The sequence below is a fragment of the Enoplosus armatus genome, chromosome 21, assembly GCF_043641665.1.
Source record: "Enoplosus armatus isolate fEnoArm2 chromosome 21, fEnoArm2.hap1, whole genome shotgun sequence".
NCBI lineage: Eukaryota > Metazoa > Chordata > Actinopteri > Centrarchiformes > Enoplosidae > Enoplosus > Enoplosus armatus.
In genome coordinates this window covers 11,657,119-11,682,199 of record NC_092200.1, presented here as the reverse complement: position 1 = coordinate 11,682,199, position 25,081 = coordinate 11,657,119, and the positions used below count along the sequence as shown (strand labels likewise).

The following is a 25,081-nucleotide window of genomic DNA, read 5'->3' as shown; positions in this document are numbered from 1 at the left end:
AAAGAAATGCCTCAGTAAGAAAATAAGGGGGGAGTTTATGCATAAGAGAAGGAATGTAACAGAGACCCAAACTTACCCAATACAGCTTGACCTTTAAAGAACAGCTGGAGTCATTGAACTTGTTGGAACTATCTCATCAAGAAGAAAAAACTATTTTAGGATGACAAAGAAATCTTTTTATAATGATCTATAATGGTCTTTGTCCTTCTAGAGTATCTAATAAAGTGCTTGTTCAGTTGAGATAACCTTTTGTTGCCACGGTGGAGGACACACATGCTGGCTCTAAATTCAGTCAATGTGTCTCCTTGCAAGATCACAGGTGTTACAGTCCACTAGAGAATAGTGTTGAAATGTAATCTAACCTTTTTATGATTTCAACCTAGATCTCTGACTGTGTGTGTGTGTGTGTGTGTGTGTGTGTGTGTGTGTGCCGACACGTTGTTTATCAAGGAGCCTACGAGCTAATCTTGGTCTATATTGTGAAACCTGCAAATATTTGACCTTACATACCAAGGATATGCTTTTGAAGAAGTACTTTGACCACACATGGGAATACTTGTGAGCAAGACTGGCTTGACAAGAATAGATGACGGTGAGTTTATTTAGGTTAATAAGTCAGTGATGTAGTGTTAAAGTCAAATAGTCAGTGAACTATGGTATATCCCTGAGTCAGTGATCATCAGAGGGAAAATTAACACCAAGACAAACAAAAATCAATGATAACAATTCTTGCAACAATTTATCTCAACATAAGATTAGGGTTGCAAATTATCATTTTGATTATGTTTTAATCTGCAAATCATTTTCTTGATCAATTGCCCCAAAGATATTCAGTTTACTATCATATATGACAAAGAAAAGCGGAGAAATCCTGAAACTGGAGGAGCTAGAACCAGAGAGAGAAGATGCCAGAGTTGGCACAAATCTAATGCAATCAAATACAATAACACTGCAAAAAATGTATTTCAATGTTTACATTACATCCACCCACCTTACAATATAAATCAATATAACAGGGACATGGTACTGGATGACATTGGAGCTATTTGACACTGAACTATGAGCTGCAGCCTGTAATATAGAAGTGTCATATAGTAGATTTATGTCAGTTTATGTACCACTGATAGTAATAAGACTTTGCTCATTGCCCTATCACTAAACTCTGATATATTCGGCCTGATTAAAAAGGTAAACTTAACCGATAACTACCCTGTAACTATTTACTGTAACAGTTTGTCACAATCACCTGTAAATGGGCATTAAAAAAGCTTTAACAACGGAAGCGTTAGCTCTTGTCTTGCGTGGGATTAACCGTGTGCAGCAGATTAGCTAACCTACCTGGCGGTCCACAGACAGGCACAACAGGTGGCTAGTCTGACAGGTAACGTAAGCAGTTCATTTAAGATACCTGGCTTCATTCATCAAGCCCGGGTGCAGATAAAGTTAATACCAGCGAGTTTATCCCTATGTGGGTGACTCTTAATTGTTTAGAAAATGGTGAGAACACTGAGCAGCAATAAAGTCGGCTAACTTTGATGTTGTGTCATGCTAACGTCACCTTAGCCTCAGGTTAGCTTACTTTTCAGCTACACGACAGCCAGAGTCGCGCTGGCGTTTAAGTGAATTATATGTTACGTCGCTTTAACGACAACTTCGTTTAACTGGTACAAGGCGAGTTAAACCGAGCAAGGTTGTGGAACATCGACGTAAAGCGACAGAAAACAGCGTGGCGACATCTTACCTGTTGAGTTGACTGTCAGTTGCAGCTCCTGGGCAGGTCTGCGGCTGCGAAACTGAATCAGCTGCGGTCCCCTGCTCCTCCTGCTGCAGCCAGCCCTCAGGGGAAATGCTTCACCATAACAACCGGACCTGCGCCCTCTCTCTCCTCCTGTAGGACAGGCGCCACCAGAGGGCGACAAAGCCTGCAAACTGTATTTATGTTGCTTTACAATGGTGTCCACTCAGTCCACGGAATTGACACCTTACCATGAAATACAACAAAAAAAAACATCAGGACATGGGCAAACATAGAGAGATAAAGCCGATACAGGGGGAGTTTTAACAGCTTTTTAAATTTTGAAATAGACTCACTCAGCTGATCTGATACTGAAGGTGTGTGTTTGAGCTAAAATAATAAAAGCAAGATCCTCCTTTGTCTTAAACTTGGACTGTGAAACTTACCTTAGGGGTATTGGTGCAGAATACGGAGTTAAAAGATCAGAAATGTATGATGGAGCCAAACCATGGAGGGCTTTAAAAGTAATAAAAAGAAACTGAATTCTGAATAGGGAGCTAATGTAATCCAGCCAGACTGAGTAGACATGAACTCTTGTGTCTAGTGTTCATGTCAAAAGCCTTGCAGCTGCATTCTGCACCAAGTAAATAATGAATTGCGGTAGTCAAGATGAGAGGAAATTAAGATGTTAAATTGCTCAACTATGTTACAGGGGAGCATTAGTTTGAATCTGGTAAATGTGCTGATTGGAAACAACAGACATTACACAGGACAGACCACTTTGCAAGGGGGTCAATGCTCACATAACATGTATTCAACAGACCAAGACCATTGCTGATCAATACAGAAATAACACTATATAGTATTTAAATGAAAGTAATTGTATTACTGGAAATTGTGTTAAAACACTGACCTATCTCCTATTTTTTTACAGATGCACAAGAAGAAAGAGAAAGCACACTGACCTTGGCAGGGCATGTTTGCGTGTTTGTACAGCTATGTGTGTGTATGTGTGTGTGTGTGTGTGTGTGTGTGTGTGTGTGTGTGTGTGTTTGTGTGTGTGTGTGTCACAGAGTTACTGTCAGCTTTAATACCATGTGTCTGGTTTGGCAAATCTGAATGCACTTCAGTCTTTTCACAACAAACTGTTAGGGTGTGTTTGCCCTCTTGGTTATACAATGTACTCAACACAAGCCTGAACACATGCACACTTTAACATGCACATCATTAAAAGTATCAATTTAACAGAGTCAACCAACTGTGCAGTTGGAGAGTTTTCAAGCAGTTGGATTGTTTGACTGTTTTTTTAATCTCGAGGAAGCTCCCCAGAGTCAGCTGCTAGACACAGATAAACGGTGACGACCCCAGGATCTGCTGACCTCTGCAGTGAACTGGCCAACACAGCAGTGACACTCTGCAGAGAAGCAATGAGGAGCATAAGCTACTGTTACCTCTCTGGTCCTCGGAATAAGACACAATGTAGTACCTTTATAGTGTTTAAAGTGCATGAAATGTTACCTTGTGATATCAAACAAAAGAGCAAAGAAACGTATTAACAGTCAGCTTTAAAAATGTAGTTTACTGCAGGTTCAGTCAAAAAAAAAAGCTCATAAGAGCACCATAAGCGTAACTTATACGAATGGTAACAAATTAAGACAGCTCTGTTAAAAGATCAATTCACTCAAATAACTAAAAAGCACATTTTCTCCCTCCTCTGGTGGTATCAAGCTGTCTAGACCAATTCATTCACACAGTTGGTTTCATGTGCCCAGAGTTTTAGATACCCATTTTTGAGATGTCTGCATTCACTGCAATAGAATGGAGGTAAATGTTGTGGTGCTCACAGCATTTAAAAATGTAATTTAAAAACTTAAACAGCAATGCATCTTTCCAGAGTGTGTCCAGAGTAATCCACAGACTTGGACGCTGGGGACAGTTTTCATTGGAACTTCTTTCTACTGAATAAATAGTCCCTATGAACATGTTTGACTATGTTCTGTGGATTATTCTCAGAAAGTGGGGCACCGTGTCTGAAAAGTGATGTTGATTTCATTGAATAATGTGACTTTTCAACGCTCCGTTATACTGCTGCGGTGGCAGAAATAGATTCGGAGACTGATATCTCAAATGCTGCATGGCTAGATACCGCTAAATGAAAGCAAAATAAAAGTGTTTTTTCATAATTTGAGTGAACCGACCCTTACAATGGTACAATGGTGAAAGTAACTTTGTTTCACAAATGCCTCTTAATTATAGAGACAAAAGATCAAGTTTTTGTTACCCAGAACAGTATTTTGGTGTATTATTATAATACTTCCTCAACCTGCACATCACTGGTGGCCTCCGCACATGGTCTACAGATGGAAATGGGGTTTCACCTGTATCTGATGCAGTGAATGTATTGTGCATTGTCCGTGTTAAATAAACAATAAAAGTCATACATTCTTGCTGTAATGAAGCTGTGACAGCTTAATGAAAACTCTCACTTTCTCAGTCTCTATCGCAGATCAGCTAAACTTCATTCCTCCACTCCCTCTCAGTTTCAGGATGCGTCTCAGGGCAGCTTAGGGGGGATTTGTCCAGACACAATCAGCCTATGTGAACAGCCTTGTCATACGGTTTCCCATTCTTCTCATGCATGGCTCACTAATCCAGGCAAAACCTATTAACTGGCACTCCAGCAGACAGGAAGAGATATATTGACAGTTTGTATTTAAATCAGAGGGTTTTTGCACCAAGCACTTCTTCTATGTGAAGGCATGTAAATTGGGTCCAAACATTGTGTATGATGGGTGAGGGGTTTGCCTGTACATGTTTCATTTAAAGACATTTTTCAAAAACATTAAACTCAATCAAATCAAACTTATTTTTTTTAACAGAAAGGCGCTCTTGAAGCTTGATTTCTGGAGACCTTTATTTATAAGTGTAAGTCACTGGAGATTGAGTGAAACCACTAGAGGGGGACAAACTTTCTGCACTATGCAACAGTGTGTGGTAACCAGAGAAGAAAAACACTGATGCAAATTGCAGCAGGTGAAGGAGGTTTGTTTCTCACCATGGTAGGGAGGCCATATGAGCTGGAAAATAAGTTCAAACATTTTGTATTTTACTGCAAAATCACAAAAGCTGCAAGTTCACGTGGTAAGTTTTACACACATGGGGGTTATTTATGATGTCAGGGCTTCTGTGCAATTAAAATCAAATAGTCTTCTTTATGTCTGCAATCACACGATAAGCAGGGTCTGCCATTTCCCCTTTTGACTGGGAATTTAAAGCTAAATGATGGAGTTGTCAGATGTCATTTGGTGCAATCAAAGGAGAACGCTCAGTAGCACTTTATATTGAAGGTGAATACATTTTGCAGGTAGGCCACACACACATCAAAATGTAGGTTAATTGTCACTTAATTGTGGATTAGGGCAGCACAGTTTAAGTTGTGTGATGTCAGTTAGATATCAGTCTCACAATGTGAAAATCGACCGGTGACAAACATCACTTGATTCAAGAGAGTTGCGTTTCTTTACCGTATCAGATGTAATATATCCGTAGTGGAAATAAAAAAGGGTGAATGACTGAACATAAATAAACCCTTAGAGCTCAATGTCAGGGTTTGTAGATGCAGAAAGTTACTGTAGGTTGTTGTTTCTTGGATTGTGTTTGAGAGAAAATATTGAGGCTGTTACCAACAATTCGGGAGAACATGATTGCTCCTGTTTAGGGTGTGAATGGTCTTACCCAAACGACAACACTTAGCAGCTTGTAAGGGCCAGAAAACCCACAAATGGTGTTGAATGGCCCCCGTATTTCCTCACATGCTAAGCAGCTCCTTCGGGAAGGAACAAGTCTCCAGCTTGGCCATGGGGGTTCTTCTAATCCAACTTGTTTTCACTGTCTTGCTGGGAAGAAAGAGTCTGCACATTAGCACTACGTTAACTTGAACAAAAGACATGCATTCCCGAAACTTAGTCCTTCAACATTGAATGACATCCTGCATAGTCGCAGGGAGACCCCACTGTGCGCAAAACACCCACCGACTGCTGCGCACCAGATGATTTGTTCTGCACCAGATGATGACGATTTGTAAATACATTTTGCTCAAAATGAAACAGCCGTTTTGAGAGGTTTACATGTGCATGGCTGGCTCTTTAGAATAAGGCTCACCTGCACCAATAATCGCCTCTGCAACTTTCAGTCTCACAATCTAAAAGGAATTCCAATGACTCAAATAATTTGGAGACTAATTCATTTGATGCGGCCTATCAAAAAGAATGCTTCACACATGATTGCAATTGCCAACTTCGTACTGTTTCGACATTTGTATATTAGCCATTCCTTATGTATATTGCTCACCAAAAATTGTTGATTGCATGTACGCTTCAATCGAAATGACCTCTCCTTCTACCCCACCCCCACCAGTTTTGCTTTTCGCCTCTGCGCCCAAGTGTCACTCTCGAGAAGAAAGTCTTGATGATTTAATATAACAACAACATGTTCTATGGTTTAACTTGAGATAGAAAGGTGAATGTGTTGTCCTTGTGTATGGAGTTGTTAAAATAAACTTTATTGTTTGTTTTAAGAGTATTTATTGCCCACTCCAAATACGCACTTAGGTCTTTGTGCGTAAATCTTCTAAACACTGATTCCAAAGCAAACTGGGAATGTCTGCGTTGTAAGTGGCACGTTGATATTATCATAAGGGTTATTTACAGGTTTACTGTCTTTCTCTCGCCCCTCCTCGTACACAGACCCTCCCCAGCCCCCCGGGGCGATCAGTCATTCTCCTCTCAGATAACGCGCCATTCTCCCCTCGATTACGCAGCAGGATTTACATGAAACTGTTAATTGTTTGCTCTTCAAATAGAGTCAGCCTGGAGCCAGCAGTCTGCCAGAAGTTAAGGACCGACTCTTTGACCTCCCTCCCTCCCCCCTCTCAGCGCTCCTGCCCGAACGTGCGGGCCGATCCGCCCCCCCAGCTGATCAGCATGACAAAACACTGGCCGGAGCAGAGCCTCTTGGCACTACCCACTCTGCCCCACCTTGAAGAACATCACGACCATCAACTTGACTTCCACAGAAATGCGCAGCAGAGTTTTCCTCCCCGAGGTGTAGCGCGGAGCACCTCATCCCAGCATTGGCCTCACCACCCGGCTCAGATGGTCCCCCAGCAGCCGTCGCGCTTGCAGAAGCCCGCAGCGCCCCCCCAACACCTCACCAGTGCCGCGGCATTCATGGATAAAGCCGTACCACCGGGCTCATCGTACCCGAATCCCCAAGATGCGCTCTTCAAACAGGAAACCACTACTACCCCGGACTCGTGGATCAGTGAACTGGAGAAGAGTAGCACCAGCGCCGGGAAGAAAAAGAACTATCAGCGCTATCCAAAACCACCGTACTCGTACCTCGCTATGATTGCTATGGTCATCCAGAGGTCCCCAGAGAAGAAACTGACGTTATCTGAGGTAAGAATGAATTTCTATTGCTCATGTGTTTGAGTGCTGGATGCTGTGCTTGCAGTAATTTAGACAGAGGTGGCGCAAAGTGTGTTAACCCACGGAGCTGCTTGTGGTGTTCACTTGAAATACATCTCAGGTGAAATACAAGTTCTAGCAATAAAGTACTGCACGTTGGGTCATAGATAGTTATTGTCTGTTTTCTATTAAATATGTTATGACACACTGACAGACTGTTACAGTTCATAAAGTGACACAAAACAGCAGCCTCTTGGTGACACTTCAGTGACTACCACCCCTATACCATTCTGGGTTTGCTTTGATAAGGTTGGACTGCAGTGAAACCAGACCCTGATCTGTATCAGGAGAGTGATAAGATATACAGTACATGGTAAAATCACCTTTCAGCTGGCCAAGTATAGCTACTCTGATGTTGTTATGCTGCCCACACAACTTCAATTCTTATATTTGAAGTGTAATTATCAACTTCTTGTCTTTTTTTTCAGAATCAGAATTATAATTCATAGACAACTTCTAAGTGAGTGTTCTCTTCTGTGCCCAGTAACATCAACTTTCAACCTCTCCTTTTTGTTTTATTTCTAGATCCTCAAGGAGATCAGCACTCTCTTCCCATTCTTCAAAGGAAACTACAAGGGCTGGCGGGATTCTGTGCGACACAACCTCTCCTCTTATGACTGCTTTGTGAAGGTGTGTATGTTGAACCTGTTTAACAATTCCACGGTTAAATCCCTGTTCAGTCCTGTCAGGTTTAACATTTGCATTTCACTGTTCTGAGTTGAGGTTTGTGATTCTCTTTAATCAGTGTAGAAATACGCTCTCGGGTCTTTGGATTGAACCTTCAAACCAGTTTTAAGATGTTATCTTTCATTCACTGTCATTGTGATAGTTAACTGTGAAACTGGGTCCTGTTTGACCAGGTTGTCGGGCCAAGTGCTCATCTCACTGTCCATCCTCCCTCCACCTGTAGGTGCTGAAGGACCCGGGAAAGCCTCAGGGCAAAGGCAACTTCTGGGCAGTGGAGTTGAGCCGCATTCCTCTGGAGCTCCTCAAGAGGCAAAACACGGCTGTGTCGCGCCAGGATGAGACCATCTTTGCCCAGGATCTGGCCCCCTACATCCTGCAGGGACACAAGCCAGAATCTGAGCCATCATCTGCCCCCGTCACTGCCCTCCCTACTATGCGCTGCAGAAACCCCTCGCCACCGCAGGAGGATTTGTTCCGACCCAAGCTGGACTCATCCTTTGCCATAGACTCTCTGCTGCACAGCCTGCGGCCACCTAGTGCCTCTGGGGATGTGGATGTGTCCACCAGGGACTGCTGGGGCAAGGTGGAGCGCCCTCGGTCTTCACCACCTCCACGACCTCGCTACACCCTCTCTGCCCGAAGTGCCTCAGCCAGCTCTGCCAGCCCGGCCTCCACATCCTCCTCCTCCTCTGATGAGGAGTGGAAAGGGATGTCCCTGTCTGGGAAGCGTGTTCCTCGTGATGGTGAAGCTGGGTCAGATGGCTATGAGGACTACAGACCACCGCTGCACAAGTCAGCCCGACGGGAGACAGTTGCACCTCCATGGGAGCTCCCTACCTCCCACGCCAAATATGCTCCCCCTAATGCTGTTGCCCCACCCAGCATGCGGTTTAACGGAGGTCCTCTAATGCCGCTGCATGGCGGACTTCCTCTTTACGGCTATGGTAGCTCTCCTGTGGCACCTGGCCACTTCTTGAGTCATGCCTATTGGCCCATCCTCCCCAGCGGACGAGTTTCTGTCCCAGCCCCTCCGCTCATGATGGACCTGGACAATATGTTGCAATCTGTGCCTCCCAATAAGAGTGTGTTTGACGTGTTAGTACCAACCAATCAGAACTCTCACTCACATCACCAACCACCCAGTCAGTACACCCTGCAGAATGGGCCTCCCCTAAACAGGTACCCTCAGTACTGACTGACTGACTCCTTCACTCACACTGTGCCGTACTGTCACTGAAAAATGCACAGATGCTAAACTACTATGACGCAGGACGGGAGGTTTAATCAAAATCCACAAAGGAAATATATTTCTGCTGCAGATCCTCCTAAAACAAGTCTCAATCACAATCTCCAGATCAAGAAATGTTCACTGTTTAATATGCAAAAGGACGCTGAAGTACAGTGAAATGTTTTTAGCAAGATGGAAAGTCAGGGTTTTCATTTTAAGGTCAAGATTTTCAAATACCTTCTTGTTTCTCATCAATGTGTGGAGTATTACATGGTTTCACAGACAGCTATACAACAAAACAAGTATCTACCTCAGTCTTTGTGTTACCACAGGCTCTTTGCACTGCCAGTCTTATTTGCACTGTTTTTTATTGCCTTCCTACACGTGTTGTCTACCTATTGTGAGTGCTGAATGTATTGTTGAATTTCATCTTGAATTTTGCATTTGTGAAAAACTGTAGGTTGTACGTACAGTAAGTTTGAGCTACAAAGTATCAAACGCAATATCTTGTTTATCCTGCCAGCCTTTAAAACAGAATATAGGATTGTTAGGTGAATAACTAGCATCATTTCAGTGGAAACAGCCATTTTTACACACTTTTTACACACATTTGTGTTATTGCTTGTTTGTTCAGATTGTGAGATATGCAGGACAAATCGTTTACCATAATGTTTTTCCTGTCTTAAATTTCAGTAAGTCTGGACTGTCTGCATTGGTCCCGTGCAGCTATAATAGCATGCTAACCTGATGAATAGTAATGCTGCAATTTGGCCTTTTTCATTTTAGTGTTTACTGGTGTTTTGAAGATTTGACAGGTTTTCTGTGAAAATGCTGCCCATTCTCAGGACACTGGAGACAATCAACCACTATACAACCACCAGTATCTACCTCAGGTTTTTAATGGACTGGGATATGTTTCCTGTGGACTTTGCACTGCCGGTTATTTGCACTATTTTGATGTCATTATGATCGTCTTCCAAAGGAAATTGTTTATAAATGTCTGCCTACCTTGACGGGTGAATGTTTTGTTAGTTTTTTGCCATTTCCCTGTGGTCTTGTTAAAGGTTGTACAGTACTGAGCTGAAGTGAAAGCGGCTCAGAAGTTTAAGTATCAAAAGAAGGTTATGGAGTTGAACAGGGTATGTAATAAAATGCTGTTTATTTTAACTGTGCTGCTCAGTGTTGTATATGGCAACTGCACAATCTTAAACAACTTTAAGACACTTTTTATAGTGTGTACGTGCATTCGTGTTGGATGCAGATTCTGTGTTATCATTTATATGTTACTCAGTTTGTTGATATAAGACTTATTTAATTCTTTGCAGTCAGGGTGGTATTTTCTCTATTGGTAAATAAAAAGCTCTAAATTCTCAGCTACATAGAAGAGGAAGAGTTGAAACCGCAAGATCAGGAGAGCCAGGCGGTCATTCATTGTTTCAATACAAGAAATGCATCAGAAATATACAATTTAATGTTAAAACTCCTCAAAATGCAAATATGTACAATGTATTTGCATTTTGTATTAAAAGTAAAATAACTTAATAATGCAGAAAAATGTCTCCTGTGAGTGTCATACTATATATTACAGAATTAGATTATTATTACTGATGAATGGATGTGTGAGCAGCATGTTACAGTTGTAGCTGGTCGACGTGGAGCTAATTCTGTCAATTTTAGATTTTGTTGGGTCGTTGAATCTATAACATCTTTTTTTTTTTAAATGAAATTTTTGGGGTAAAGTAACTCCAGCTATTAAAAGTAGTGGAGTAAAAAAATACAATATTTCCCCCTGAAATGTAATGTAGAAGTATAAAGTAAGAGAAAATGGAGACACTCTAAAGCAACTCACATGGGGAAAACATTTCTAGTGTAGCTAGTTTACTTTAAAGAACTGAAGAGAAATTGAAATTGAAATTTCTTGCAGAAGTTTTGTATTTTCTTACTTAACAGCTGAAAGTTTGCACCACAATTTTCCCTGTTCCTGTCCTATTGGGTGTTCTGTGACTATTGGTCATTATTTCTAATAGCATGCTGCTCTAATGTTACCAACAAAATGATTTTCTATCTTCAGACAGGCTGTTTGCCTTTTTGTGTTTTACAAAGCATTTGAACTCTCATGAATAAGGACTTCCTCTTGATACACGCTTGTGTCTCACATACTCCCATAATGAGAGCACTGATTCCCAAAACCTAAAAGCTGACTATGAGCCAGTGCACAAAATGTAAAGCTGGAGAGATTGTTCCCAGCAGCAGCAGGAGGAGAGTCTCAAATCCTCTCAGATGATGTCCACAGGAATTGTGATCTACAAACAAGGAAACTATCTTTGATCCACAGTCCGTGGCCTCTATATTGGAGTTTCCAACACACACACAACCAGCTGATTTACATCTACAGTCCAGCAGCCATCAGCCTCCTGCTGCTTCCACTGCTGTGGCCACTATCTCTTTATCAGCTGCCTACGCATGCCTGCACTCCCTCACCATCTTTCCTCCATCATTCCTGACCAAAAGACGGGAGGAGGGGACACCACTTAAACAGGGACATGTCCCCCTCCCCCAAAGACACACACACACTCTGGGTTGTATCTCTACACTCCCTCATGAATTTACATGTACGACTGGTAGTCACACTGGATCTTGATGGGTTGGGTGCATTTAAACTGTTGCATGTCCCTGACCAATAACACTTGGAGGCAGTAATCTCATTTGAACAGCTCCTCTGCTTCATTTGCTAACTGTTTACATAATGAACAAATATCTTTGAATGAGCTGAATTAATGTTAAACGTAACAAGGGCCAAGAGTAACATTTCATTACTAACATGGTATGGAGACAGGGCATCCCTCAAGAACCAAATCACAGCTGCTACATTGTGAATTTCACAATATGATTTGATAAATCTTTGCAACCATTTCACAGAATTTACTATTTCTACAGATTCCTCCTGTCCTGCACTCACAAAATGGTACACAAAACTACTGTTTTCTTTGAAAGAAAAGAGGATTATTCTCATTCTCATGACTAGAAATGGGGTTTATTTGTCTGTCCTGTAACAGAATAACAGAAGAACAGTAACCACATCATGACACTGTGGTGTTAGATAAGTGGCTGTTCCAGTTAAAACAGATTAGCAGCTGCGTCACATGGCTTTCTTGCACAGTTAAACTGGAGTTCATTTATAAAGTGAAAAACATTTCAAAAGGCAAAAATACACACCGTCTTACATAACATGGCAAATATGTATTATCAAAACAGGACTTGCTAAGGGTCAGATTTTCCTTGGCTAGTAATAAGAAAAATATTCCAACTAACAAGTCAAATGTTAAATTTAACTGAAAAACACATCTTACGTGTCCATCACACTAATCGGACTGATGCCTTAGCCTGAAATATCAGTATTCTCTCACTTGGCCTACTAATGTGAGCACAGCCTTACTGTTAGAATGTGCTTCTTAAACCATGATAATAATATGTGACATTTCTGATGCCAGCCTACATCTAGGCTTCACATTTTTCCATTCAAACTTCAGTATGTGCTTTGTTAATTTCTCACAGTATAATGATGAAACTGTCACCGTTTTCCTCGATCATTTTAAAGAACCTTTGTATCTTTGACAAAGAGTCCCACTCTTTTCCATCACTCACTCTGCTTGAGTTCCTGTGCTTTCTCCTCCTCTTTCCCTCTTCACCTCCTCTGACTTGTCTATTAACTCTCCCTCTCTGTCTAAAGTCTTGTCACACTCCCTCTTGTGCCATGCGGTATTCAAAGACACTGCCTCTCTCAGGGAAAGTCTCATTCAAGCGCCTGCGCTTGGTCTGGGGTCTCCTGTTTGCGTCCTCCTCTCTTCCGTATCCCCCTCCTCCAGGGGTGTAGAGGCAGAACATGTCCTGTAGGGGGAGACGCACGGATAAAGAATGGATTCAGCTCACAAATCATCAGTTTATCCTAACACTTACCTCATCAAAATTATGAAATGTAAAGGAGACACAGTATACTATTCCATACCTGCAGAAGTAATGAAGCACATTATGGTTTCATATCTGAAGTCATCTTAAAATGTTTGCTTAGAATTATATTTGATGATCATTTTGATGTATTTAGGAATTCAATTCTGTTATCAGAATACAATATTTTTTCATGTGAAATAACAAAATTCAGTTTATTATTACTATGGTAAATACTAGGATAGGATTTCTTTCACACATACACTCTATGCAGTCTTACCCCGGGCTGAAGGCTGATGCTGGTTTTGGCTCCCAGGTTTAGGACTCGGTTATCCGCTTTGTGAAGCAGGTTCAGTCCTGCTGTACCGTCCTCACCCCCTAACCAGCAGAGACAGGTTAGAGAGGATATATGGTACAAGTAAGAAAGAGGCCAATAGTCACAAAAAGCTATCATGTCAAAACTAAATAAACCTAGTTTAGTGAGGCAAAATACACACAATACAAAACATGAAAATGGCTGCTGAGGACTTTTGCAGGCAGGTTCAAAGGGTCAGAGCTTACCCTGGAGGCCGTAGGGGCGGGTGGATCGCCTCTCGGTCAGTACAGACAGAACCACCTTGCTTCTGAACAGAAGTTTCCGCATCACACCATCTCCACCGCAGTATTTTCCTGCACCTCCTGAGCCGGGCCGCAGTGAGAACTGCTCTAAAATGACTGGATATCTGAATACCGCATGGACAGCAGCAACAAAGACCAATAATGTTAAAAAACTATTAAAAACTACTAATATTAAATTATTACTGGAGACAACAAATTTAGACTTTAAATGTCTAAAACTTGAACTCCTGTCTGACCTCTTCTCCAGTATCTCGGGGTCAGTGATGCGAGTGTTGGTCATGTGACTGTGAACTCCACTCCGCCCATTCCAGCCTGGCCCCGCCCCTGCTCCCCCGGCAACTGTCTCATAGTAACCAATCCTCTCACTGCCAAATGAAATGTTGTTCATGCAGCCCTGACGGAACGAGGAATAACAATAAATAAGCAAACAAATGGCCTGTTTATCAATTTACCAAGTCAACTGACCAAAAAAACACAATGTTTTTAGGAGAAATGTACATTTTATGTACAAATCAAGTTTTTCTCACCTGTGAAGCAGCGCACACCTCAAATGCCCTAAAAATCACGTCAACCACCCTCTGGGATGTTAGTACATTTCCTCCAACCACGGCTGCATTCTGGGACGGCTGAAGGATTGAGCCAGGGGGTATGATGACTTTAACTGGTGCAAGACAGCCCTGGATATGAAAAAAGGAAACAGATTAATAGAAAAAACGACATCAACAGTGGTTAATTGGAATGAAATATTGTAAGTACAGGAATAATTACTAAACAAACAGCCAAAAGCCTCATGCAGAAGATGTAAAGAAACATCTACCTGATTCATTTAATCTGGTTTATAACAGTAAAAGGTGAAGCATTCAGAGTTCGACCATGACTTCCCAAAGCAGCCTGACTGGGCATGCCTGCCAAAAAACACGTAATCAAGCCTCCTCTAAAAATCTCCTTAAAACCTATCCAGGGGTCCTGGAATAAACCTCTTTACCTGATTAAGGGGAATGTCCTGTCCGACCATGCAGCGCAGGCAGTAGATGAGGGCGGAGAGGGTGATGGCACGTGGAGCATTGCAGTTCCCCCAAACCTCTGTTCCCGTCCCTGTGAAGTCAAACACCGCACTGCCCTGTGGTGACGGAGGTTTTTACATTTTATTGCATATTCACTCTCAGAGACAACCTGACTTTGTGCAAGTTTGTAGTGTTTATATCTTTCTTCCAGCTCACCTCGTCTTCATTAATCTGAACCCGCAGTCTGATTGGTGTCCCGTCATCCATGAAATCCTCCGACTCCACCTCCAAGGATCCAGTCTGTTGCCGTCGACGACGTGCAAAGTCTTTCAGCATGTCCCTCACTGCCAGCTCTGCATTACTCTGAAACATGAACACAAAGGCTGTAAGAGTACAACACCAGCAGTAGTTACTACCACTACTTTTCTGAATAACAATATTTTGTTTTTCCTTTTATTCCATTTCATTTGTAGCCACAGTTACCTGAATGTATCCCATGTACGCCTGGACCACAGCTAACCCGTAGCTGTCAATCAACTCCCCCACCAGCTGGCTGCCTCTCTGATTGGCTGCCACCTGAGCTCGCAGGTCTGACAGGTTGTCATGGAGATTACGAGTCCCAGAGCAGTCTGGGTACTGGGCCGGAGCCATCAGAGCTTCAGTTACAGCTGATATGGAGACAGACGGAGAAGGCAAGAGAGGAATCCAGTGGGGGAAAAGAGACAAACAGAAAAGCATTATGGGAAGAAAGTGAATGTTAAATAAGATGCAAGTTGATTCATGAGCTCTTTTTAGAGCTCATAAACTACACACAGTATGTACACATATACTCAAGATTACTGCTGACCATTTCCCAAAGCAAATACTAAGTTCTTTTTTTCTGACCTTCCACCGGTTGGCATTCACTTCAATATGCTAAAACACGTCAGCTTACAGATAATGAAACTTTGCACCCTTCATTTTTCTTGTTAAAATTACGTTATTGTTGCTTTATAACACAGTTGCGAGCAGTGGATATTTAAAAAAACGCACCTTGATGGTGCGTTCAAAGACTGATATATGAGATGTCAGTCTGCAGCTAAACAGCAAAGTTTTTAATGCGAGAAATTACCAAATTCACATCAGCATTCACGCTTGTTTTTTGTTTCGTAAAGTTGGTAGTAAGTAATGTTAAGTATCAGCTATTTGTAGTTATTTGGCTACAATATGCAAAGTCACTGATATTGTAAGGAATATGGTTTGAAAAATACAATGCAAGGACTCTTTATCTTGACTTGTCGACAAGCAACAGCTCTGTATTATCTCTCCTCCCTGCCTTCATCAGCCTCTCACATTCATGCCGAGTTCACCACCTCCTCTCTTACCCTCTTCCTGAAAAACGCCCCCAGTGACGAGTTTAAAGGAAGTGAAGACGGCCCCCTCCTGCTGAAGGGAGGTGGAATGGGGGGGCATGGAGCCCGGAGTGATGCCTCCAATGTCAGCATGGTGCCCCCTGCTGGCTACAAAGAACACTGGACCGCTCACCCCTTTCCTGAACACCTGGGGTGGAGAGACAAGGAAAGGAGAGATATGTGGTAAAAAGAAAAGGCTGATAACGAGGAGAGTGAGAATGCAGACAGACAGCTGGACGGACTGACTGGTGTGATGACTGTGAGGTCTGGGAGGTGGCTGCCCCCGGCACATGGGTGGTTACTCAGAATCACATCACCTTCTTTCAGCTTGTTCTCCAATGATCTGATCTGCAGAGAAGAAGAAAAAACAGAGCATCCTTTCTGTCAGAATGGGGTGTTAATTCTTTAGTGTTTCAGTGTCTAAACTGTACACATCCCTCACCTGGTACTGGACCGTCTCTTGCATGGCCCCCAGGTGGACAGGGATGTGGGGTGCGTTGGACACTAAACCACCGTCTGGTCCGAACACAGCACAGGAGAAGTCCAGACGTTCCTTGATGTTGGTGGAGATGGAGGTTCTTTGGAGAACTCTACCCATCTGCTCTGTAGAGGAAGAGAGATGCAACACAACTGAGCAGGCCGATCGCAAATGAACACTGAACTTATGATGACTCCCTCATTTTCTGCCTTCCTTCTCCTAGTTGCTCCCCAACAATCTTTCACTCCTTCCTCATCCTCACTCCTCTGTTGGTGTACTACCTGCTATGCTCATGAAGCGGTGGGAGAAGATGGAGAGCTGCACAGTGTTGAGCTCAGTGCCGAGGGCGCAGTGAGGGTCAGAGCCGACAGTCATACAAACATCGCCCCCTTCTGTCAGTTGGGCGTCACAGCACGGCTCCACCAGGATGGTACTGATGGAGGAAACAAAAAAATTGAAATGTAAATTACCCACACACACACACACACACACACACACACACACACACACACACACACACACACACACACACACACACACACACACACACACACACACACACACACACACACACACACACACACACACACTGAAGTAACAGCTGTAGCCTTCCAAGTTTAGCACACCTTGCTTTTCATAAGCTACTAAATATCCAAATATTTAAGGCCCTGATTCAAAACTTGACAAGTTCACAAGCTTAAATTATTGATGTGATATAAAGGAAAGAGAGAAGACTTAGAGAGAAGACATATTACACTACAGAAACACTCGCAGTTGTATGCAACACTAGCAGGCCAGCAAAACGCAGTAGAGTTCAGTAAAGAAAGGATCTGATTTAAATTGGCTTTATTTCAGCCAGTACCGATACTTCGGGACATTCATTGATGTTTATTTGAAAGCTAGTAATAGCAAAAAGGGGAAAATGCCTGCCTGTTTTTGTCAATTATGATGGCTGGTCCCTTGACGCTGTAACCACAGGGCAGCTCGTCCCATAGATACACACGGGTGTCCAGATGACCTTCCTCAAAGTAACACTTGGTCATCTACAAAGAAGAAGTGTATGAACAGAAGGGAAGTTAATTAAAAGGTGTAGGCTTCAACAAGATGGTTCTATAATTCCCTGTCTAAGTTATTAAAAGTGTGTGTTTACATGTATACAATATGTTCAGCTGCGCGTGTATAAGAGCGTCCATGTACCGTGACTGGTTTGGCCTGTCCGTGTCCCATCTTTGTTTTATACACTGATTTGATACCAGATTTCCCACAACCCCTCACTCTGATGTCATCAACCATGATGGGTCTGTCTGGGATAGTGAATCCAAACTCCTTCAGATAACTAAAAGAAGAAAAACAACACAGGAGGCTTCGCATAAGAGAAGGAGGTAGAGTAATTAAGGTTAGAGGAACATTAGAAACCATGAGCAGAGTAAACAAATGTCCGCTCAAAGTGTACTAAGCTTATCTCCTATGGAAAAATGACACATTAACTAGATGCTGTATTTGCTTATACAATGTAAACAGAGGACGCAGAGAAGCGGATGTGTAAGTGGCAATGATTTATCCACTCATGAGTAAATGCGTGTTGCAGCCAATCATTCAAATGAATCATTGAACAAATGAGTAAACAAAGAGCTGACCGCTTGGTGAAGGCACCGCGGAAATCTCCAGCTAGACAGGACTGGGCGTTGCTGGGGGAACCGGCAGCGGTAACCATGAGAGCGCAGTCGGTGCCCTCGTAGCGCAGGTGAAGGAAAACCTCAGTGGTTATCTGACTGCTGAAAAGGATAAAAAATGGTTAAAAATGTATGTATTCAGTGAGTATCAGTGGTTCTTTTAACAGTGAAAAGGTGTGGATTAACACCTTGAGGGGCATAAGGTTAACCCCAAACCATTCAGTGTTTTGTGGGTGCTGACCTGGTGAATCCGCGTGCACAGAGCGTATCGCGGCAGCGTTTTGAGAGCCGCTCCACCCTCTGATCAAGCTCGCTGAAGGAGTGCTGCACGTACTGCAGTGAGCACGGCTCCTGCACCTCCTCCACCACGTCAGCTAGAGCCAGGCCATAGGCTGACAGCACGCCGCTGTATCTGCAACACACACGCAAATACACATGAGTACGGCTCTCTCTTAAATACACACAAACACCATGGAAACAAAACCTATCACTCTTACTTATGTATGAAGACGGTCTTCATCCCCAGGGCTCGGGCAATAGCGCAAGCATGTTGGCCACCTGCACCCCCAAAACAAGCCAGCACATGTTGAGATGTATCATGGCCCTTAGCCTATGAGGGTATGGGGGAGGAGTGAGAGAGAGAACGAAAGAAAAAAAGTACATGATTTTAAATGTTTAACACATTTAATAACCAAACATTCAGTGTTACTGTCTCACCAAGCTGGAGCTGAGACTTCAAAACCCAAAATACCTGTGTCAGAGCTCTGATTGGCCGGCACATGGCCTCGTTTGCAACGCGAATGAATCCCATAGCAACCTCCTCCACGCTCATCTCTGACTTGCTGTTGTGCGAGTGATTGGCCCCATTTGCACTAACCTGCGAATGAGAACATAAAAAACATATTTTAGCCTTATCATTAATAGTCCCTTACAGAATTATTAAGGATATTTGAAACTCTGATTAAAATAAAGTATGCTAAATATTAGTGCCTGTGATTGGTTAGAAGACAAGAAGAGGTTGATCTCCTGGGTCAGATGACAGAAATGCTTCATGGTTTCTTCCAAGGACAGTGGTTCATTCTCCCCAGGCCCAAAGATCTTTGGGAAGAAGGAGGGGAGGAGGCGACCCAGGGCTAAGTTAGCATCGGTTACAGTCAGAGGGCCACCTAGGAAAATCCCACAGGGAATCAGTATTATGTCTTTCCATAATCAAGGCTGCTTTTGTGTAAGATGCTTTAACATATTTCATGTAATTCTTTGAGAAACAGGAACGCACTAGAGATCCCTGTTGTATGAAATGGAGCTAACCGCTACCCAACTCTCCTACAGGGAACATCAACAATGAAGTCAGAGTCAAGTTTATTTTTGTCAACACACGTCACAGCTCCAACTGAGAACCATGAGGCGAGCTTCAGTTTTCAGTTGAAACTTGGAGTCGCCCCAATTTCCAACCTTCATGAAGCTAAACCAGATTATCAATCCAGAGAAGGGGGAAGGGAGCAGGATTTGAGAGCACAGAAATCCCAGCTCTGCGTGGATCAGCTGGATGTATGAGAATGATTTAAAGAAAGGGTGAAACCACCGAAGATGGGGGAAATGCCCTAGAAATGTTTCGTTTGCGATCTACCAGGCTGCGAGCCAAAGAAATGACAATAATCCATTGAGAGAAAGCGTAAAAAACTGTCTGTTACCTTTTCTGTAACAGGCTGGTCCAGGATGTGCCCCCGCAGACTCTGGTCCAACCACAAACATCCCTGATCTGAGAGGGAAGTAAAGGAAAGAGAGAAAACAGAGAAAGGAAGTCAAAAGGAAATAACATAAAATGGTTAAAATAAAACCAAACAACAGGATGCAGACAAACAGAAAGAGTATCTTTACCAGCTCTGATGAAACCGTATTCATATTCTACATACCTTAAAGTGGGGTCTAACCTAATGACACCGTAGGTGTATATCAAAGATGGGTCAAGACTGGAGACTGACTAACAGACCTGAAGAAGAGTCGTGATCCTCCGCCTGCAGCCACAGTGTTGATGTCCAGCTGAGGTGCTTGCAGAGTGACTCCAGCTGTGGTAGCCTCGAACACATGTTCATATTGGCCAGCGTACCGACTTACATCAGTGGATGTTCCTGGAGAAAAACGGCAGGCTCCTTTATTAAAACAGATTTTTTAGCTTTTTCTTTAATCATTCTGTAATTAATCTATGCACTTAATACCATTTGTAACACTAAGTGAAAGTCAGAAATAAAGAAAGTATCACATGCAATAACCAAAGTTTGAGACAATTTAGATGTACAGTAAACTGAACTACAAAACAATGGCAGGGAGTTCCTCACAAAGTCTGTGAACTCAGTAAGGTACAGTATTCCTCAGCATTCCCCCTACTCACCGCCCATGTCAAAGCCAATCACAGGTTTTTTCTCCATCTGGCTATAAGAGGTGATGGCGTATCCCACCACACCCCCTGCTGGGCCAGATAGAACGGCCCGCGAACCACAGAACTGCTCCATGGGTGTCAGACCACCATCTGACTGCATGAACAGGACGTCCACATCCTGAGGACAGAGGGAAATAAGGGATGGAAGAGATCATTTCAATGTTCAGATGAAACAGGGTCTTAAACTAACACCCAGCTACTGGAACATCTGGAGGCCATGAGTGACCTGATTTAAAGCTCCATAGACTAAGCATTTGACTAAAGAAAATGTGGTATTTTGTATCAATACAAAAACAAAGAAAAATACACATGTTGATGTGAGAAACACACCAGAACACACCTTCAGGCCACCCTTGAACCCAGAGGTAAAGCCTTTTAAATACTGATGAATTTTGGGTGTGAGGTAGGCGTCGGCGCAGACGGTGTAGCCCCGAGGCACCGCCCGCACCATGGGCATGACCTCGCTGGACAGAGACACCTGGGTGAAGCCCAGACGACGTGCCAGGGCGCCCACTGCTTTCTCATGATCGGACCATCTGAAAGAGAGAACGAGAGAGAGAGAGAGAGAGAGAGAGAGAGACACACACACAGGGAGAGGAATGGGGTGGAGCTGGAAGGCAAGTCAGCACTTTCACGGCTGCTCTACCGTGTACGGTGTCTGTGTTATCATTTAAAGGCCTCCAAACCACCTATTTCCTGATGCAAAAGAAAGTATGCATGTGCTTTGTCTGCGACACGTGAACGTGGCTTTTCAACTCAACTGAATTCAACTGCGTTGTCCTCTTTCTTTATTAAGAACTAGAGGTAACAAGTCTGCAGACTGCTACTGCAAGTGTGAATGGACTTCAATGAACAAATGAGAGTAGGCCAGAAGTAAAGAGAGAAAATATGGGAAGGGAAACATGAACTTCCACCCAGTAAACCACATGGGTTACTTATACAACAGAAACAGGCTATTGGACACCAGATACCTCTGACATGTACAGTGTACATACTTCTACTCCCACAGAGACATTGAGAGCAAAAATTGCACAATTCAGCATACAGTGGCAAAATGAAAAAACAAGAAAGAGAGAGTTGTAAGTTAGAGGTTAAGTTCTAGGCTTGGAGAAATGGAGAGAAAGCTAATGAAAGAAAGAGAGGACAAGAAATCAGATTAGGATCTTGAGTAAATATGCCTTCATGCCTAACTGTAGAAAAACAAGCCGTACTACTGACGTGTACGCGTGCAGCAGAAGGACAGCCAGACTGGTGATCCCGCGGGACAAAACTCCTCTCAGGTCTTTTTCCACTCGCTCCAGATCCAGCTCCCTCCACACCTCCAGAGAATCCCCCGTACTGCCTGAGGGACAGTAGCACACACACAGAGATTATTAGGATTATTTCAAATTATGTAAAGCATTCAGGCAACGCTCTCGTGTGTGCCAGTAGGCCGAGCTTACATTCCTACATTTACAACAAAGAAATACAGGGTATTGCCTTTGTTGTACTCATGAAAGCTGAGGATAACCAGAGAGGAGATTTGGAAGTCGAAGTTAACACGCTGATGTTTAGTAGGTATGTTTACCATATTGGCCATCCTAGTTTAGTATGTTAGCATGCTAACATATGCTAACTAGCACTAAACATAAAAGTACAGCTGAGGCTGGTGGGAATGTCATTAGTTATTTAGTCGTAAACCAAAGTATTGGACACATTGACATTTTGACCTGATTGTGGTGCTTGATGAAAACTTAAGTGATCACCAAAGTTATTACGATTCATCCTGAGGGGGACATGAATATGTGTGCCAAATTTCGTGACAATCCATCTAATTACTACTGTATTACTGAGACATTTCAGTCTAGACCAAAGTGGTGGCCACCAGACCAACAGATTGACATTGTCATTAGCCACGCTGCTGGCCATTATTTTTTTGGCTAAAAATCTACAGTGAACAAGTTTGTGACTCATTTACAGTTTCGACCAAAACTTTACAAATCTTGTAAGAGAGAACACGCGTTTCACACCTGTGACAACACGTTTGGGATCTTTTCTGGGCAGCTGGCAGCCATCTTGCCTGAGGACGACTCGCTCATCCACCTCTATCACCTCCTCATACAGCACTTCAGGAACTGCCACCTCCTGTATGTGTGTATACACACACACACACACACACACACACACGTTATGTAAATTCATGCTACACACACATAGAACATATATACAAATATTTAAATGTAAAGTACAATAAAATGAAATAACAATAAAGTGAAATAAATAAATAGTTTATTGCAGAATAATATACTGTGTTATTCTACTTAGCCTTTTCTATTGCTGCGTTTCTGACAACTTGCTCTGTAACAGAGCATCAGCTTCATAGATAAGTGACCACTTAAACCATTAATGGTACAACTGGTCTGGGGACAAACTCCAAGACCTGCCCCCTGTTTCTGTAACACAAGATAATGACTAAACCTTGTGTTGCAGGGACACTAGACCCGTACCCAGGCCACTAATGAACACCACAAAAAGACATAAAGATGCTAAACAACATGAGACAACGTATATATTCATGGGTTAAGAGAACAAGCATTACAAACCAAATCAAACAGTTTTGGCCTGGCCTGTGTGCCAATGTGCAACAAGTCCTTGAAGCCCAGCGTGACCAGGAGAGCAGTCCTTTCTCCCTCTCTCTCCAGTAGCGCGTTGGTCGCCACCGTTGTGCCCATTCGGATCCAGCCAATCAGAGAAGTGTCTACAGGCTGGTCGCGAGGAAAGACCCACCCTGTTTCCTGTCAATAAATTCACATAAATATGTATACAGCATATGCTGTTCATACAGATGATGTAGTGAAGTAATATTACACATTACATGATATTAAATAACATGACTCCATATGCTGTCTTTGTCTCTTTCTTGCTCTCATGCTGTCTGCTCATTAATAATCTTATAGTCTCCACGTTTTAGTCAATACAGCCCAAAAATCATTTCTGCTTCACATTTTAGTTTTACTGCTCATTTATGATCAAACAATACACAAAGATTTTACAGTTTCAGCCTACATGGATCATTGCAATGTACATTCTTCTACCAACTACATGACTGCATACAGACAGTACATTTCATGCCTGTGGCAACATATAAATCTATTTGAATGTTCAATCCTGCTTCTTTTTTTTTAACTAGGCGTGCTAGGTCCTTTTCAGCAACAGTCTGCTTTACACTCACAAAGTTACATGCACTTACAAACACAATCTCTTTGTTTTGGCAGTTAAAACAGCTTTGTTGGTATAAATGACATCAGCAGAGGTGTGACCTTGAGTCAGACTCATGTTGTAGTATTATGTTAAAGCTCTGATCCACATTAATTTGAATGAAAGGCACATAAGCTTAGGATTTGGGACCTCCAAGTGAAGACGTCTTGAAAATCTTTGATTGTTGATTCTAACAACATGTGTAATAGGTTTCCAGTAACAACCTTCATAACTTTTAAGACTTCAGGCAACCACCAGCTGTATTTCTTCATCTCCATCTGACCTCTAATTCCACAAAATTCTCAGTATAAATGTAATATTAACTGTAAAGAAAACTATGTATTAATACATTCACCCATCACGTTACCTCTTCCAGGACTCTGCGGATCCCCTCAGTGGGAGCGTCTTTGTAGTTCTGGGGGTCCCGGGACAGCAGCTTCAGGACTCTTTCTCGACCATCGGGCAGCCGGGCGAACACATCGGTGAAGGTGCCGCCCCGGTCGATGGCAAAGTCGAATTTCCCCTTAGTCTCAGCCATAGCGAAGAGAGAGAAGAGCTGCTCCTGAGTCTCAGACTGACTGGAGTCAGAGAGGGTGAGAGAGAGAAGGACTGATAAGGGATCAGCTGAAATACCTGTTCATTCACAAAATCAATACAATGTCACAACTACTTTGCACCCTCCTTCTCTGCCTGAATCTCTAAATCAACCAGTTTACATAAACCAGCCCTCCTCTCATTGTTTTTGTCTCTCTCTCTACTAGGCTCCACATTTCACATTTCCTACACTACTAGTGCATCTAAACGCCACATCACATGCTTATCTTTGTCTAAACAAACAAAATTTGTTTATATTAAAATCAAATGTATTCATCATTTATTAGGAACTTTAACTTGGCTTGTTTCCCCTCACTGTCACATACTTTGAGATTTATATAGGCTGTTACAAAGCGTGTCAGAATTGCGAGTTTGAGTTTGAGTCTATATATGGCATGTTTTTTTGTTTTTTTTTTACAAATGTTGATGTAATTTTGGAGGAATATTGCATCACAGCAGAACATGCAAACCCCCGAGGAGCCCTGCAGGAATATCAATGAGCCAGACGGCCACCATAAAGTAAGAC

General features: G+C 42.7%; 2 protein-coding genes across 3 annotated transcripts; one reads left to right on the top strand and one right to left on the bottom strand.

Moving 5' to 3' along the window:
- Positions 1–5,030: 5,030 nt before the first annotated feature.
- Positions 5,031–9,145, top strand: foxh1 (forkhead box H1). The gene is given in 5 exon segments (XM_070928488.1): positions 5,031–5,099; positions 6,597–6,701; positions 6,703–7,194; positions 7,789–7,893; positions 8,174–9,145. Coding segments are annotated over 5 exon segments (1,743 nt in total).
- Positions 9,146–12,200: 3,055 nt separating this feature from the next.
- On the bottom strand, positions 12,201–24,499 carry oplah (5-oxoprolinase, ATP-hydrolysing). Of its 2 annotated transcripts, none has more exons than XM_070928249.1 (27): positions 24,329–24,499; positions 23,307–23,498; positions 22,734–22,848; positions 21,943–22,066; positions 21,065–21,260; positions 20,677–20,842; positions 20,278–20,416; positions 19,979–20,046; positions 19,278–19,453; positions 19,039–19,164; positions 18,785–18,897; positions 18,529–18,699; positions 18,252–18,389; positions 17,812–17,950; positions 17,545–17,657; positions 16,896–17,047; positions 16,579–16,739; positions 16,383–16,484; positions 16,110–16,284; positions 15,229–15,413; positions 14,962–15,108; positions 14,727–14,861; positions 14,269–14,418; positions 13,978–14,135; positions 13,685–13,845; positions 13,404–13,501; positions 12,201–13,066 (listed from the first exon to the last, which is right to left on the bottom strand). In XM_070928249.1, the coding sequence occupies exons 1-27, from the start codon at positions 24,497–24,499 to the stop codon at positions 12,914–12,916; spliced, it is 3,924 nt and encodes a 1,307-aa protein (XP_070784350.1). In that variant the 3' UTR covers positions 12,201–12,913. The 2 variants fall into 2 exon arrangements, with proteins under 2 accessions (XP_070784350.1, XP_070784351.1); XM_070928250.1 differs by having other exon boundaries at positions 19,039–19,159; positions 19,297–19,453.
- Positions 24,500–25,081: the final 582 nt, after the last annotated feature.

Coding starts and splice junctions, on each gene's coding strand:
- oplah (XM_070928249.1), bottom strand. CDS start 24,499: ATGGCTGAGACTAAGGGGAAATTCGACTTTGCCATCGACCGGGGCGGC. Junction 23,499..24,328: donor TCCGCAGAGTCCTGGAAGAG/GTAACGTGATGG, acceptor ATTTATTGACAG/GAAACAGGGTGGGTCTTTCC. Junction 20,843..21,064: donor GGTTCAAGGGTGGCCTGAAG/GTGTGTTCTGGT, acceptor CTCTGTCCTCAG/GATGTGGACGTCCTGTTCAT.